This window comes from Opisthorchis viverrini (genome assembly GCF_000715545.1).
Source record: "Opisthorchis viverrini unplaced genomic scaffold opera_v5_124, whole genome shotgun sequence".
In the NCBI taxonomy this organism is placed as follows: domain Eukaryota; kingdom Metazoa; phylum Platyhelminthes; class Trematoda; order Opisthorchiida; family Opisthorchiidae; genus Opisthorchis; species Opisthorchis viverrini.
The window spans coordinates 817,654-835,658 of NW_008751781.1; the positions used below are offsets into that span (position 1 = coordinate 817,654).

At 42.3% G+C, this 18,005-nt stretch overlaps 2 protein-coding genes across 2 annotated transcripts in view; one reads left to right on the forward strand and one right to left on the reverse strand.

Moving 5' to 3' along the window:
- Positions 1–3,541, forward strand: part of T265_06182 (hypothetical protein) — a gene marked incomplete at both ends in the record, with an annotated part of 12,591 nt that extends 9,050 nt beyond the window's left edge. Inside the window, 2 exons of the mRNA XM_009171383.1 lie at positions 1,282–1,308; positions 2,747–3,541. Of these exons, the coding sequence (XP_009169647.1) occupies positions 1,282–1,308; positions 2,747–3,541 (822 nt within the window). The remainder of the gene's footprint in view (positions 1–1,281; positions 1,309–2,746) is intronic.
- A 515-nt stretch (positions 3,542–4,056) lies between these two features.
- The window catches only part of T265_06183 (hypothetical protein), a gene marked incomplete at both ends in the record, with an annotated part of 17,313 nt that continues 3,364 nt past the window's right edge, over positions 4,057–18,005 (reverse strand). The window contains 9 exons of the mRNA XM_009171384.1: positions 4,057–4,797; positions 5,834–5,986; positions 6,315–6,533; positions 7,380–7,928; positions 9,191–9,672; positions 10,670–10,791; positions 13,368–13,682; positions 13,989–14,083; positions 17,834–17,986. Of these exons, the coding sequence (XP_009169648.1) occupies positions 4,057–4,797; positions 5,834–5,986; positions 6,315–6,533; positions 7,380–7,928; positions 9,191–9,672; positions 10,670–10,791; positions 13,368–13,682; positions 13,989–14,083; positions 17,834–17,986 (2,829 nt within the window). The remainder of the gene's footprint in view (positions 4,798–5,833; positions 5,987–6,314; positions 6,534–7,379; positions 7,929–9,190; positions 9,673–10,669; positions 10,792–13,367; positions 13,683–13,988; positions 14,084–17,833; positions 17,987–18,005) is intronic.

Consider the following 18,005-nt stretch of genomic DNA (forward strand, 5'->3'; position numbering starts at 1 on the left):
ATATATATATATATATATATATATATATATATATTCCTAAGGAGTCAGACAAACAAGGCATGAGGTTTCGCGATTCAGACACTGTGGGTTAAATTCGACATCACTTGAACACCCCTTCAGATGACAGGTATGTATTCACCTGGATCCCGCGAGCAGGTAACTTGTAACTGCAGCCGATTTCTCCGATTTGTGGGTTGCAAATCACAGTTAACATGATATCACAATATTTTCGACGCGCTAATGCACTTTACATTGAAAAGAGAGCACCGTCATTAATTAAAGTATGGTTCCACCCGTTTTATCACACAACCCCCTGCATTAAGAAATGTCATAGAAACTTGTGACACTTAGTTCTGTGAACCGATACGTAGATTTTGGATTTCCGTTGTTAGTAGGTAGAAACGATCACTGTAGCCAGTTAGTCACACACTCATTCTGGTTGCAGAAACCGAGCGAAAACTGCATATCGATTCAGATAGGCATAGATACAAAGCGAATCACTTACTTCGGTCACATGACATGCATACCTGAAGTTACGTCTTGAGCCTGGCGTTGAGCATTTTGAATCAAATAGGTGATCCTAACGTTGTCAGGATTTCGGGAGGAATTTTGAACTGGACTCGTTGGGCGACGCACAAAGCTAAGTTGTACAAATCGAACATAACTGCGCCAGCTTACATCAGTCAATGGAATTGAGAATACAACTATCACGTTAGTAATAGGAATTCATCCGAACTTCCCCATTTAGGTAAATTACTGTCGTGAATCACTTCAACAGTCGTTGCTTGAAATGATTCAGAGGTGTGTCAAGGCGGTCGTCACGTGATAACTTTGTGGGGTATACACAGTCAGATATTTCGCTCACTCTAAGTTCAGCTGATCGATAAATCAATACATCTTAATAAGATACACGTGATGGACTCATGGAGTTGCTCACGACAAGTGCCTCTTCATCGACCCGATAAGAAATCAATCTGAACTGTGTGGGAATGAATGTACTGCACAAAGTCTGCCTCATGCTCCAGTGGACAGGTTTTTGGGAAATGTCATATACTTTGTTGAGATAGGATACTACTGATAGGGCTACCGAAAAATATTCGACAGCTGACTGTGAGTGATTTGGGGGGGGGGCACATAAGGTTTTTGTAGTTCACGAGTTCTATTTGAACACAAGTGGCGGAATGCGCTCACTTTCACATTGATTTGATGCGTACTGGGCTTTAAAACACTTAAAAAGAGTGATACTGGGTGATTAAAATTTATCACCGTCTTTCGTTTCAGGCTTGTTGTCCATACCCTTGTCTGGAAGTAAGTCCGATTTTTCCTCGATACTATGCAACCCCACGGGCTTATTGCCATCGAGTACCTTCGTATCGTTTTGTAACCAAGTATGTTATTAAGACTGAACTACTGAAGTCATGATATAAGACCTTTACGAAGTGAAGGCACAAAGAACTTAGCAAAACCTGCGTGCTTTCTAAACGCGAATCGGTCGAACCATAGTTTTTGCGCGACTTGTTTTAGCGTGGAGCCGCCTATCCATTACGCCTGAATCGGATCTGGCATACTAAGCGATAAGGAGAAGCCGAAAGACAAGCAACACCATTCCACTGTCCGTCAAATGTACAGAGCTAGGGATGAACAGCCAGATGTGCTCACTGACTTTGGCTGTCCAGCCAATGGCGACGTCCCTGATGTGACCATTTTCACACCGCTGGTCGCTTGTCGCCCCTCCCACGCACCTGCAATCCGGAAGCGTGATGACAGACGGCGGGCGACCTTAGCGTCTCGTCGTTCTATGCACATGTACTTTTCGTGTCTGTTCGCTTCTGATCACGTCCCGACACATCCACATTTCGGCAAACCGACAATGTGGAACCCTTGTGGCATATCGAGGCCAACCGGTGAACACTGAATGTACCTTGCACTTCTACTCACTGCAGCCCTTCCCGATTGCCAGTAGAAAACGCTTCTTGACGCAAGGTGGCACCAAATGGCTAGCAAGCGTGGTTTAGCTTGCTCAAAAGATAAGTATTCTAACCGATTATGTGTAAAGACATCAAGAACGCGTAGGGGTATTAGTTACAAAACCCAGAAGATTGGTATTTTTGAACCCACACCAACGTAGGGTAGCCAAATATGTCAGGCAATTGGCGTAAAAGGGTGAACCAGGATCGTGTGCTCCTCTTGACTTCGTGATGGATGGTCTGGTTGTTCCAAGCACCATAAGCAAGGCGCCTGCTTGTAAGAGCTGTTGAGTCATTGGGTAGTCTTGGAGCCCCACCCTACCATAAAAGAATGGCGAAACTGAGAAGAGTGTGCTGTTTAATCATAAGACGGCGAAAAAGTCCACAAGGTAGGAGATCCCATAAGAATTAATTTGCGGCCTGAAAGCTGGAACAAGCTAGGGTGCACAAAAGAGAGCCATCACATAAGAAGGGTAAGAAATTGGAACCAAATGCTACTACACATTTACTATCATACTCGGAAACAGAAAAATTTCACGGTTGAAAAGATAGTCAGTGTCAATCCTCGGATAGTTCGGGTCTTTGGTTTGAGCACCAAAACAGTCGGAAATATTTCCGAGTCACTGACACGCGCTCGCAATTAAGAAAATTTATTCAATTACGTGAGGACGAATAATGTAGTGAACAGGTCTACTTATGCACTGTGTATACATACACGTGTACACTGTACACGGTCTGCGAGTAAATAATAAATCATCTCTTTTTCTACACTACTGCAGAATTACATCGCGGCTAACAAGGGCCTCGTCTCGGAGAAAGAACCACAGGCTTCAAGCTTCCTGTCGCTTGAGCAGGACCTGAATCACTGGAAAGATGGTGTGGTGGATGTTCGACAGACAACAGCGGATCTTCGCAAATATAGCCTTACAAGATGTAATGAGAGCGAACCAGGAATGTCTAGCTCGGGAATACTCGAACAATTACCTTCTCCAACTATCGTTAGTAGCCCAGTATCCACTCCACGTATAGATCCTCATCCGGAAGTGCCCGTACCACTTACTGAGGAGAAGAAATCGATCGATAATGAAGTTATTTTAACATACGTTCCAAAACCCGTAGAAAGTGAACCCAAACTAACGTCAGAGGATAAGAGCGAGCCTTCAATAGAAACTCAAGAGGTGGAAGATAAGGAGGTGATTTTAGAAGTCAGTGTTAGCGATCTTGTTGAAGAAGCAGAGTTTGATGCAGACAAGAAGCATTCTATTTTACAAGAAAGTGAAAGACCTGAAGAGTCTGAAGAGAGTGTGGATCGTCCCGATTCCTTCGAACCTGCATGCAATGAGGGAGGGGCCGCACAGGACAGCTCACTGAGTGTAGAAGTACAGGACCAAATTGAAGTCACAGCCTCAGTCGAATTAACAGACCACGAGGCGTCTCCTGAAGTTTCGTCAGAAGAGGTCCAGATTTCCTCTACAGTAACTGAACTGGTTCAACCGCCGTCGGAAAAGCAATCCATCCCTGAGCTTTTACCTGACAGTTCAACGGAGAATCCTCTCCAAACTACCCCTGAGTAAAATCGCCGATATAACTCAGGAAATATTTTCACTGTCACAAAATTTCACTTTTATTTTTATTTCAGCCCATAAAATCCAGATGTGCGTCTGAATGAAGTCATGACAGACACATCCTACAGTGTCAAATACCCATTTAGACTGTTTTGAAATATTTTGCTGAGTAGAATACACCGACGGAAATAAACTTACTTGCAAACGAGAAATATGTCATATATTAATATAATCGGTGACCAAGACTTTAAAAGAAGGATTATGCAGAATATATGGGTGAATGCAACTCGTGAAAGGTCGTATGCTTCTGTATAAGTATCTGGTTGTCTGTCGCCGAGAAGAAACCTTCTGCGCCACTACTGAAAATCAAAATTTACGATTAGTTACAAAAGTATGTATTTACGTAGAACCAATAGAATTAAATATTTTCTTGAAAAGGATATTTGTTCCACTTCAGTTCGCTAAATTTCATTGAAACAGAACAATGAATGGAAATACCCTCAGTTCACTTTAAAATGATGGGTTCACGTGATTTTCACCCCCAAACTTTCCAGTTCCTTGATAACTACATTCAGCTGATAGTCTAATGCCACTCGGTGTGGCAAGTTATTCCTGGCAGTCTTACTCGCCACCTCTAAAGTTGTTTTGAACTTGAATAACTGTTTCAAATAGTTTTCTCTCTCAGACGTTCCCGTTGGGGCCAAGACACGTGCTTCATGTGCTTTTATCTGCGCAGTTAAATAGTTTAATTCCTGAAGGTTCCTCTGCCGAACCTCTTCTGGCGTGCCACTATCTCCGAGCGCTCTGAATAGGCGATCCGCTTGTTTTTCTAGAAGCTGATAACTGTAAAGTCGTGTACAATTGGATGCGTAAGGTGCGCATTCAATCCAGTGATTGACTGCTGGAGGTTTTGAGTTTTGAGGCTGTGACTTGTGTAAAGTAGTCGAGGTATCTGCTTGGTTCAATGACAGATCTACATGGGGTTGTGTGACTAACTGAGGTAGTTCTTCGACAGGGCTTGCTGAGTTTGCCTTCAGAACATGCATCGCATTGTGTTGAAGGTTTTCGACTGCTGGATTCTGTGGACTTGACGAATGTGCCTTTCTTGGTGCAAATATTTGGTATGTCCCCGAGTTATCGCTGAAACTTTGGGATTGTGGAGTCTGTGCCCCCGATAAGACCTCAGGTTGCGTTGTCTCAGAGTTTTGGTATGTCCGTCGAACTAAAGTCAACCAGGTTCGTTTGGTCTGAATGAAATTCGCTCCCTAAAATGAATAGAGTAACTCAGCATTTGAGTCAGTAAAACTTTGGTCTTCGTTGTTCTGTAAACTAAACCATGTTGTAAGCACAAAATTTAACAAGAAATTCTAGTTCAAAGTAAGTTAGGAAATCCTATTTGAGAATTTATTGAGTTGGGGTGAGATGTAGTCGCTGTGGAGGTGAAGCCACCTGGGTCTTTGGTGGAATTTAGAGAGTGCAGCAATTCCCTCAAACAGCACCCTTAACAATTGGTGTCCACAAATTTGGGCACCTTCTCCAGGCACACTAATCCTGCTACTACCTTAATTAGATTCATTGATGAGGCGTAAGCGCGCATAAGAGCAGAAACAAATGGCTATCCCCCACATATTATGACATACCGCAACTTTAAACCTTGCCGAAAAGTAAAGATTAAATTCCAGTTCAGCTGAAGGCAATTCCTTTAACCAGCGGACGTATCAGGATTTTTCTGTGAGAGAGAAGTTCACAGTGATGTGAAACGGTGTAAGTTACTCCTTACTATCATCTTGACGTAACACGCTACTCATAAGGTTGCTGAAAACTCTTCTACAGTCCACGACCGGTTTCACACTTCTGATGGCTTACCAGATTTCCGAGTTTCCGTCAACCTTATGAACCCAAATTTGAGTCCGATTAAAATACAAATTTCGAGTTAAACTCGGAGATTGCGCCTACCTGACAGCCCGAAGTGTAAGTGAAATATCGGTTTTCGGCTGTCGAAGAATTTTCAGTAATCTTGTGAATAGTGCATTGGATCTAGACAACAACATAGTCCGACACCTTGACTATTGCGCCAACTGGAACGTGGAGGCCGGGCGCTGCACATCCAACTGAAGCAGACCTTCATAAGCGTGAGTGTCGGCAGTAAAAAACCAAATTTGTGTGTAAATGAGAATAATTTCCGAAATGGGGCTTTGTTTACTTTGATCAATACACCCAGGAAACAATTCAATTTAACAGTTGGTAGTTGATTCTTAGTCCGAACACTGTCCTGAATTTGTGTGAAACCACAGAACTCACATTTATCGGCTTTCGGCGACGAACCAACACCTCCAAGAATCCATATTCCTTGGTGTCGATTTCAAAGCGTAAAGTTGCAAGCCTGTCCAAATCCATAAGCGAAATCTCTGTCTCATGAAGAGTAGTGGGAATTTTCGTAGACCTCTGCTTTATCTGGCGGAAATGAAAGTAATTATAAAATTCTTTGCATTTAGGTATTTCAGATGTCATTTCACGGAATATTTTGGTCTTCTGGTGCGACTTTTTATTCTTAATTTGAATGTGGTCTCACTACCAACAATTCACTAACAACTAACAACAATTAACGACTTTAAAATTATGGTACTAAAGCATACGATTTCGTTGATGTAATCCACATAATCAGATGCCCAAAGATGTTGGAGTCCTGGAAGTTCCTTCTAATTTTGATGGCTGGCGCCGCGCTTTGGACGCACAATGCATTTTTCTGCAAAGCACCTTTGGGTGAATTAAAAACGTTCACGTGAAAATGCTGCATTTCTTCGCATGTGCACTCAGTCCAAAAATCACCCTCATATGCCTTAATCGCTCTGCGATTTCTTTTAATTAATCTCCTTTTGAAATTTTTGGTGTATATTTGACTTTGAACTTGCTGTGCTATGTCTTCGAAAGTGGTTTCACAAGCGTTCGATGAGAAATTTGGGGCTGTATCCTTCTCATCTTTCACGGCGTTTGAGAAGGTCTTAAATCAATACAAAAAAGATAATTATGTGATGTTTGTGCGTTCATCCAGTAATCGAAGCACCAACGCTGTTTCGCGTTACAAATGGGTGTACTACAAATGCAGCAGGCAACCTCCAAGACCAACGGAAAGTCGGGGAATCCGTAGAAACGAATAAGCTAGGCGCATTTGTTAATAAAAAACGGTGCGTGAAGCACCGGCTGTCCAGTGCGGTTTTGTCTACGGAGGCCAAGGAACCAATTGACAGTCACTTCTTATTTTCTTGAACACAACTATAAGTTGTCAAAGTTTTTAACTGGTAACAGCAATTAAGGAGCAAAAGGGTTTTGCAGGAATGTACCTCATCAGAGTTTTTCATCCACAAAGGCCATGTAGGTTCTAGAATGTTCAGCGAATTAGTTCAGCTGGAAAACTCTCTGAAGTTCCGTCCATTGTAAGTGAGCCAAAGTTTTCCACAATTCGCGATTTCTTATTGAATTAGGCACCGTATTCGCAGTCGGCAGTGTTCATTGACCTCGGAGATTCGCTTATCATAGTAGATACTTTGCAATAATACATTAACATATACATTATACATGAACATTTTGCACTATGAAGTGACAAGTTTGAAAATGCCGTACCTTCCGAGAAATCAATTCCATTGTGCGAATATTAAGCGGCTTCTAACTCAATACAAATTGCATCTGAATTCATCAAGTTTACTGAAATAAATCAATTTGCTTTTGCGTTATTGATCAAACTGTGGGGTTTCTTCTGACGGCTGAAGCTTATCATCCAAGTAGGCTCTTCCATAGGTTTTTTTGAGACGTACCTGACGCCTGGAAAGAATGCAGGTGCGCGCCTTACTTCAATCAAAGTACACTTTTTCCAGTGCAGTGGAGCAATAATCTGTCCGGGACAGATTACAACCCCATGCCGACAACCAACAAAGTAGTTGCTGTCGCATGGCTTCAGTGAGCGGTATTCAAAACTAATCGTGGTAGATTTGTAACTTAGTTGCAGCTCCCTTCGCTCACCACAATAGCTTTGACAAATTTCTCTATAATAATGAGGGAACGGCGTCCCTATTGTTGATAACAGACGTGAGCATTTTGAATATTCCCAGTTCCTTGACAATTTTCGAAGATCAAAGACAATTTGTCGGCCTTGTTTTTGGCGCGACTCTAAGACTAACCCAACGACTATTCCCGTTATTCTTTTTAAAATCTCGTTTCTTAGTCGCATACTAGTTACATATGCCATCACTGTGAAACATCGGTTGCCCAAATGGCTATGTTGTACTTTACCAATCAAGAATGATATGGGTTCATCGGGGACTTTTTGTTCAACACGAAGTTGAGAAAGACCTCGTAGACCGTTCTGTTGAAATGCGTGAGGAAGCTGTTCATACAAAACCTGCAATTTATTAGTGATGAGCACATTCAGAGTATCCGTGCCCGGATAATTCCTCCATATTAGTGGTGATATTTCTGAGACTTGAAAAGAACGTACTGCGTACATCACTTGCACCGCTGACGGGACTTACGGCCAAACTAAAAATCCACAAGGTCCTCCATAAACTAAAAGGAACAGCTGTTGTTTCCTGTTCTGCTGGAACTTTGAAATTCCACAAGACACTAGTTCCCAAAAAAGGTGGACAACCTTGGTTGATAAAATAATTCCATGTCTGACGGTGGAAGTGAAATAATTTGATGAAAAAACTAGAGGACAGTTAGGAAGGCGAAACTCAAAGATGCCTCACAAACAAAGATTTAAGTAAGGCTCCGTAGTAGAGTAAAGTGCTGATATTCGGTACGGTTGAGCAGCTGTGAACTGCTGAAAAGTTGCGGAAGCAGACCACCATAAGCGAGAGATTCAGCTTGATCCTCATGTTAGCCGCAGTACATGCTGGAATCGGTCGTGAAACCTATGCATCTCAACACGAAAAATGGCCTCACTTGTTTCGAAGCTTATTCTAACCGCCTGTCCAATTGTATTTAGCTTTGAACTTACAATGGTTTCCCCTCCGGATCGTTGCAGCCTAGGCACAGCCAATGTAGAATTCTGCCCCGAAAATTCAAACCAGAACCGGGTCGTCCTGACTCAATTTATATTCACAAAAACCGGTCATAATCTATGGTTATCCATAAAGTGCAAGACTGGTCAGCTTGGTTAGTCTTGACTAGTCCCGTTCCACAGTCTTAGACTTTATGTTTGATATTAAGTTGGTAAGCTTGGCGTTATGGCTGGAAGTATCGAGAACCCAACGTAAGTATTCCACCACACTTACCCCTCTATTGTTGTATTCATATAAACAAGGGTGACTCCAAGTTATAACTTTCCGAAAGAGTTTAGCTATAGATTCCTAGTCCATATTAATATTTAAAGTATCTTCCAACTTCGATAGCTTAGTATGGCTTTTCTCTGTTTGGTGCATGCAGATGATTTGATTTTCGATCAGTAATGAAAACATGGAAAAATTATTCTATTGCCACAAATGCTCCCTGTTTGAGCACGGTAGTGCGTCATGTCCAGACTAAAGCACTACTGTAAATCTGCATCTGCTTGCAAGTGCGTGACGGTCGGATAAATACATTACATCTCTGAATGACCGTACACAGCTCAGATTGACTAACGATTATGATAACATAAGCGTTCAAAATTCTTTATAAACTCACTGTAATGAACAATTTCATTTGTGATATGGTGATTGGGGAGACATTTCGGAAAAGGTAGAACAACACGGTGTAATCTGCTCGTAAATGTTTGACGTTTGTGAAATCGGGCAGAGATTTTTCTTGGGGCTCATCAACTGGGTAATTCAGTTTAATCAAAATGAACCGGTTGGGCGCCTTTGTACAACTGAGAGACAAATCCGGTTTTACCCAGGTAACTGCCACCTGTAATTGATCTGGTCCCAGTGACAAGTTCTTGTTTAGTTCTGGTATGTACGCATTCCAAAAGTGAGGTTCCAGCTCATTCAAATCACACCGTTCTTCGGTGATTTCTTCCAGACTGCGTTTGTTCGAAAGGCTCAGTTCAAACAGTTCTTTTCTAATTTCTTCGTGGCTGAAACACTGCAGATATTTCAAGAGATCTTCCAAATCCGTCTGCTGCATTTGCAATGTGCGTGCAAGAATATTCCGTTTATCCGTCAAATCTGGAATGAAAAAGAGGGGTCTAAGTGGTTCGCAGATAAAAGAGGAATTTCTTATTGTATGTACAACTTAGCTTCGATATTTGTATCCTGCTTATGAAACAGACTTTGTCGAAAGGAATGTTAAGCTTTACTGTGAAATCAGTTTTCTTGAGGATATTTTCCAAGTACACTGAAGCTGACCTAGATAGTAACATGTAGGGCTCCAACTAACTAATGTGACAAATGTGTCTGGCACATCTTACGTCTTTTCGTTCTGTGCGAGAGGAAGAGTTCGGATGCAAAAGTTATTTCCTATAAAAAATCTCATATGCGGAACGAATTTGAAAGCTTAACGTGGATTTTTCAGTTCCTCATTTTCTACCAGAGAGCACGTTACCTATTTATTTAGAATCTCTTTGAGGTGGCCTTAATCAGAACCCAATGAGATACCTGTAAGTGAAGCTAATCTATACTGAAAAGCCGAGAGGCACTGCAAAGCTGTTTCAACTGTTTCGTCAGCAGTGCGCACCTCACACAACCTGCAGGCTAGTAGTCTGAACAATTAACCGCTTGGCCACGAGCTGCACAGTGTTTTTTCGGCTATTCACCATAAATTGGCTTCACTTACACGATAAACTCCTAATTAAAATTCCAAGCTTTCCCACAGTACCAACATATTTTTCGTAACTCTTCCAACTAAAGTTTCGTTGGATAACTGAGCACTAAGCTGCTTGTGGGAGAAAACAAGGCCAGAGATCAAGGTCAAATGTGCGCCCATGAAAAGCAAAGTTTTAACATTTTAGTTTAGTTCAGTTTTTCAGCTGGTTGTCGAGACAAATCACATGACCAAGCATGAGCCTGACCAATCAGGATAGCTCACAGAATGCTGACTGTTCCAGTGTCGACACCACCTGCACGCGTTTTCCTGTCTAAGTGTTATTGATTATTTCGTTCATGAAGGTTTCCCGAGGTGACTGCAATATCCAACAATAAAACTCATCTCAGAAGAGTGGCCTACTATCCCAGTTATTATGACGTCCAGTGTGACATACTATAGCAGCGTTGAACACTGGTATCGTATTGTCGATGACGATGTTGAAGATATTTCTACTGAAGTCGGTGCGGAAAAAAATATTCCTTCTGAAAGGAGAGCCCCAAACAAACAGCCAGGATGGGAAACACGTTGCCCTACCTTCCGAAAAGGAGTACGAAATCAAACAAAGAAGCTAACCAACTTGTAGTTCAAATAATTTTGGAGAGAATATAGTATGAATTCGATATAATTCTACAATGTTCAAAAACACCAAATAAAAATCAACCTAAAGTCTGTGAGTGACGAGCAGATTCCGAAGTTGATTTCAACCCGCATGACGATGTCTAACTTGGCCACAAATTGTAAAGCACCCAGATCAAGGTTTACGGAAATCTTCAGCGGCGCGCATAAAAAAACTACAAGTGGTGATTTTGGAAGAATCTTCACTAAAGAATTCGATCAAAAATTGTCATATCTTCATGGAAGAAGCTACTCATAAACTTGCTGAAGACTCCCCGAAAACTCTTTAGCAGCCTTATGAGTAGTTTCCTCATGAACAAATACTGCGATATCTCGAGTATTTCAGTGCCGACTGAAACATGGGGTGGGTACTGTGCAGCACATTCAGCTAGGATTCACTTGAGTCTCCCGTAAAAAACCACAATGGAATGCAGTCCGGTTGCAGTGAATCACGATGCTCAACCAATCTGAATACCGATTAGTCTCTCATAGTTTTGTAGAGGGGAAAGATAGGGAAAGATGCGAGTTTCAACCCATTTTGAAGTTGCAAAATACCGGTGATGGCTAATCACAGCAAAATAGCTGTCTACCGGTTCCTNGTGTTTTGGTTTACGGTGGTTTTACATGATGGACTGAGGGAGATAGCGACTTTCCGCAACTTCGTAGAGCGGTCAGACAAATCACAGTGGAACACCGTCAACGTCATGCTATTACTCGAGTTTTTCGGTCCCAATCGATTTACCGATCGCCACCACAAAACGGATTACAAGGGGATGAGTAGATTCGAACAGTACTTCATGAGTGCACGTGGTTTGTAACCAGCTTAGTAGCAGGCACATTTCTTGCTCCATTCTATCAACTGTGTACTCCTTATAGACGAAGTCCATATATCGGGTTGTTGCAGCCAGGAAATCTAAAACTTTTCGAGTGATTTTGCTACCCATGTTACGTCATGTTGAAAACTAATTGACAGTTTAAATAATCGAATCGTCCGCCTCACAATGTACTGATTTCGTTCAAACGCAGACTCTGGCGCAACAACACAAACAAACTCCAACAAACAAGACTGCCTCGAATGAGCTCTGAAGGTGTTTGTGAAATGAATCAACTGTGGTATGGCAATCGTTTCCACATCCTGTTACGAGACAAAAGATCTGTCTTATTATGCCTAGCAGGTTTTCCTAACAAAAGGACCTCTTCCTGGAGGAGGAGTAGCTCCTGACACAGAAGGTGAAGAACGAAAATCCAGTGGTTTGAAATGTTGTACAGAAGAGGCCCATCGAAGAGCAGACACTAAAATCTCTTTCATTCCCATCACTGGTATTAACACAGTGTAAAATTCGCATGATCCTGCATCCCAAGTTTTCTAAAATCTGGATCTGTTCATTACTAATATACTATGTGTTTACCGGCATTGCTGGAGCCAGTCACAGCTATGATACAAGGCTATTAGTAGAGTGGCAGTGTTAAAGACAAGGTAGTACTCTTGGCGATGTATAATCTTGTTTGCTCAAGTTCTTCTTAAGTAGGGAATAACAAGCACTCAAAAAATCCTATGGGGAAACAATGCGGGACGAGGTAGACAGGTGACATGGATGGACTAATATCCGTTTCCCCGAAACCCATACCAAGGCAATACGGTGCGCAGAAGTTAGTGACCTATGAAAACAAGGTTGGGTTATATGTACGTTGTGTAACTGCTGCTATATGCCCCTTCTTCCCAGAGTAGAAACTACAATAGGTATATAGAGTAACTACCATAATCTGGACGGTTTCATCGTCATCATCATCATCATCATCATCATCATCATCATCATCATCATCATCATCATCATCATCATCGTCATCATCATCATCATCAACAATAACAACATCGTTTTCATCTGTAAAAACGGGTACATAGTATGCAGTGCTTATAGCTGCCGTAATTTCGTTCACCAATGGGTGGCAACGCATTGGAATCGGTCGCTGATATAACTGATGCGTTAATTCAGCAGTGTCACTGGACTTTCCGTTTGGGAGACAGGAATCGGAAGCCATGCACTGAAGGCAACATCCTGGATGCATGCGCGCCCTCGGCCGTGCGACTAGACCATGTTCAATCCTGAGATAGCAGTGACGAATGCAGTTGAGTTGGTCAGTACCGGCCTTCATACTTTACTGCCAAGTTATTGTTCGATCTCCACTGACTCGTTTCCTCACATGAATGATAATGCGAAGAGCGGTCTCTGAGGAAGTCAGTCAACTGGCGTGACCGAGCCAGCGCTACCCGTGGATTTTTATCAGTCCATCTATCTTAAATTTGGTAAGTTCGTTAGAAAGAATCATTTGACAGAGCCGCCTCTTAAAGTAGACTAGAAATGCCCGAAAGCACCTGAGCGTGTTAAAATAACCATCAAATCTATTTGGGAACATTGTTTAGAAACAGTTTTGTAAACTGCACTCACTTTTAACACTGTCTAGCTCAATTTTCGTCAACGAAGAATCCGCCAGCTCAGCTTCAGTCAGAAGGAGCTTTTTGAAAGTTGCATTCAGCACTGGTGGACGAGGGACGTACTTAACACATTCACCTTGTCTGAGTAGCCCAATAGCTTCCTCTAATTTCTTCTTCTTGCACAACAACAATTTCGCCAGTTCAAAATCTTTCGCTTCTGATGGTTCCAGGATCACACGACCAAAAGTTTTGCATCGTTGTTCGTACAGGCGTATTTGTTGAGTAACCGATAGGTTCTTTATCCTTTCACTTGGTGGCATTGCACTGGATTGTTCTGGAGAAGAAATGTTTGATGAGCTCTGTAACACAACAACGAACGTGATTTTAAAACTTCCTCTACCGCAACTCTGAAGGATGGAACAGACGGCTTATGTTAGCCTACTTACGACAACCCATAATCTCATCAACCAAACAAAATAAACAAGCATACAATTTTTCTTGAATACTTATTAGTCTTGTGAAAGAATGGGCCTTGGTTTAACTGCTGCCTATAGACCCAACTTGGCTCTAAAAAGTTTCAGCCTACAGACCGAATTTCGTAATTGACAAAAACAGTCGTTCAGTTGTAACATCTCTTTGGTGTCTAACTGCCATGCCAACTGAAGGAGGCTTGAGGACTTAGCTACTGTCAGGTTACCCAAACCCAGACACGAGCAGTCGAGATGCTGAGGTTAGGCTAGAACTACAGACCTCCTGCTCAACAAGTTTTTGCCTTAACCACTGAGCTATCTCGAGCCCCACTGAGCTATATTGGAGTTGCACTACATGCTATGTAAATCCGCATATCTGTGCGAACCAGCCACAAGAACTAGGGTATTCTTGTGCTAAATCTGCAATATGGCGTTTCGCCAGAGGGATATTACGTGACCGTTTCGACGGTTCGGTTGTACGTTGCCACGGGATTTGTGAAATTCACTTTTGCACCGCACTCGTTTTTACTGCCTTTCTTCAGTCATAGGGTAGCTATTCTGCTAAGTCCACATCAAAGTGGGGGAAAGTACTGCACTCTAGTTTCGCTCTCATTAGGACTCATCAGCAGTTCACATTAGAAGCGGCTGAGCTTCTGTGACCACCTTGCCTTGTATGACTGTCTCCACTTTACTCCTGTTGTTTGCTGTACAACTAAAGATCTTATTCGTCAAGAAAATCGCACGCTGGGCACAAATGCGGATAACGAATCAATTTTCAATCCAATCATTTGACTGTGAATGGCCCGCGTGTGCTTTTGGCCGTACAACTCAAACAGTAAATGACTCAAGTTATTGTTGATCTAGGGCCGACTGCTCCGGGATATTGAAACTCATCTGGTAGGTACAAGTCACCGGACACACTGTGCACTGGAGTTCATCAATTGACCACAGCTTGTCTTTTGTCAAAATACATTGGTAAAACGTACGTTCTGTAATACTTGCCTGGCCTTTTGGACTCAACAGTATATGTTCAAGCTGTTCGTCTATATTTCGCGGTACCTGTGTGCGGAAAACAGTAGCGTGAACTTAGCCGGTTGGTGTAGTCTATTTCACAATAAGTGCAGCACAGCAAATCGATGCAGAACCAGTTAGTAGTAGTATAATTCCACAATGGTTTATGATGATGTATTCATCTTTTGAGTATTACAGGCTGTCGGATTTTCCGCCGCTCCTTGGTCTCCATTCTGTGCGGAATTCCGTACGAATTACGCTCTATGGAAATGAGAAGACTAACAAAAAATACAGTCATTTCTCTGGTGGCCACCATCTAACCGTGTGGGAATTTCAGCTGATCAATTAATACTCCCTTGTACATAATGCCGAAAACACCAGTAAATTTATGTCTAGAGGCCAGTTTGGCTGGGGGAGAGTGATTGCACAGTCTTTGCGGCCTGCATGCATGTTCACGTGTAAGATAAAATCTCAATTAAATATTACGAAATCTCTTCGCACTGTGACCTGTTTGTATGTGGCTCAGAGGAGGAATAATTTCACTCAGTGAGGGAAATTACTATCTGAGAAGTCAACACTCGAGAAGTCGGTCATTACGTGACCACGTGATGTGGTTCCTGTAATTGAAGAATGGACGGGGCTATTACACCGCTGTTTAGCTCCTCGAGGCTGAAAGGTTAAGTGCTCAAACACCGGTCAGGTTACAGGTTTGTACTTATCCGAGTTTCGTGAGGTATTCACTGTTGATGAATCCTAACAGCATTGAAACAGCCGTACAGTGCTTCTCGGCTTTTTAGCGTAGATTAGCCTCAATGACTGAGTGAAGCCTAACTTTGGAAGACGAACGGTAAATGTAAAGTTGAAGTGTTCGAACTTCTCCCCTGTATTTTTCCGAGGTGCCCACTGAGGATGATTCTGAACACGGATGAAACAACTGTGGAGGAATTATTGGCCCCTTAGCACTGATTGACCCTGTATTGCAGAGTTCAGGTTTGCATTCTCCTCTATCCCAATTTCACAGAAAAGGGTGCCAAAATTGTAACTAACTGCATCAGTCAGAGGAACGGCTGCCAAAAAGGACCCCAGGAGTGTTCGCTAACCGTCGGAATAGTCTGTAATCATACCCGGCGCTCCAATATATAGCGCACCAACTTTCCTAATGTTGGTCAGCACCGGTAGCCAAAAAGACCACGGTCTGAACACAACATATGCAAGTGGAGACTGTTACCACAGATGATCTGTGTCTTTGCAAGTAAACTGTTTAGATAATGGCTGGGCAGAAGTTGATTGTTTTGTCTACAAATCGTCATAATGTACTGAAATATTGTTAGCTCGGATGAGTTTACTGGTTTCCATCAAATGGCTGTTGATCTGTTGGCCGAGCTTGTCAATGACTTGGAAATCTTTCATCATCATACTGGAATCATCGTCAATGCGCGATTGTGTGGGTGATTCTTCCTCTTCTGCGTGCATTTATACAGCATTTGAAGATTATCTGACACCTCTTAACGTAATTGGCTGGTTGGTGATAGCTTTTTTTCGTTAAGTGATTGGTTTTTTGTGGTCTTTGTTACTTTGTAGACTGCATTCCTTTGAGCCGATTGACTATCCCAATGCTTTCAAGTCTCCCTAAGGGACGCTGTTACCAAATAGCCAATCACGGTAAGGGATAACAGATAATCTGCAAATGCCGCATAAATGCACTCAGAAGTAGAAGAATTACGCACCCAATTGAACATAGATAATGTCTCATCGTATGACGACGAAACGTTTTACAGGTCAATTGCCAAGCTCTGCGAACAGACTAACAGCCACTTGATCAACAACCATCAAATTATCATAAATGGATGGGCGATTGGTCGATAGTTGGTACGCTGATCGGGAAGCCTGCTCTCTAGTACTACGTCACTTATTCAAGAAAATTAATATACGCTTTCTTGAACTGAGTGATTCTTCTCAGCTGTTTCATGTCGAGGTGTGGAAATATCTCAGTAAAATATATTAGCCAACCCGACCGGGATTTCACGTCGTGTCGTCTGAAATCCGCACATGCTTCGATGGTGAGAAGCCGTGAAGAACGGATGCTGCATCGCTGTTTCTTCAGTAAGCTGTTCAGTCATCAGAGCAATAAAACTTCTCATGGAGACATCTGTTGATTTCTTTAGGATTCCCGACGATCCAGTCTGGAACGCCTATTATTATGTACTTGGAAAAAAGCTCGTCCGATTTTATTGATCAACGGTATAGCGCATAGCAGATATCAAACGCAAACAACATAATTTCTCGAATTCCCTTCGATCTTCTTCTGTACGCAAATCAAACATATATAAGCTGCAAGGCGTCTGACGCAGCAGTTGATTCCCTAATCATCTAATATCCGACGAGCTAAACAACTCGCTAATACGAACAATCGAACCAGTGTGTTTCTCGGGTACCATTCAGCAGGTACTTGTCCGTAGCCTATTTAATGAGAATGAAACAGATTTGATAGCGAGACTTGGCCGCGAGCTGGCACCGTTCAAAAAGCGAGATAAATAAAAATCGAAGATGAAGGAGAAGAAGGTATGAAAACTATGTGTGTAGATTTGCTTGTTTAGGTGAACATCACCCGTCGTCCTACCACCTATGCTGACCCATTAGTCGCTCCGTCGTCCATTAAGACCACCTGGTTTAATGCACCAATTTATCGATCATTCTCTAAGCTGCCTTTACCTTCGTTGCTCACGAGATTCCATGTTTTGTACAAAAGATGCTTTCATCTCTGATGCAAAAAAAAAAACAATCGACCGGACGAAGCAGCCTTATGAACGGCCATTTGCAGACTCCGTCGGTCGTATTGACCACTGGCAGTTGAATGAATGCACTGTTGAATGTGATCATCCAAACTATTAGACTGTAGAAAGTTGCATTCTACTGTGTATCTGAAAAGCTACCGATTCAAGCTAGAATATATTTCAAATGCGTTTCTTTTAGCTGTAACAGAGATATGCTTACCTTAGTTTCTTGATTGCTTCTCATTAGGTCAGCCAATTCTTGTTCGAATGATGACTCGTCTCCGTATATTTCTCGATGAATCAAGTCCATTAGTTGTTCCATTTCTTCGTCAGCAGAGCCCGCCGGGTAATCCATGAGACTGACCGGAAGAGACTTTTTCAGTAATACGTGA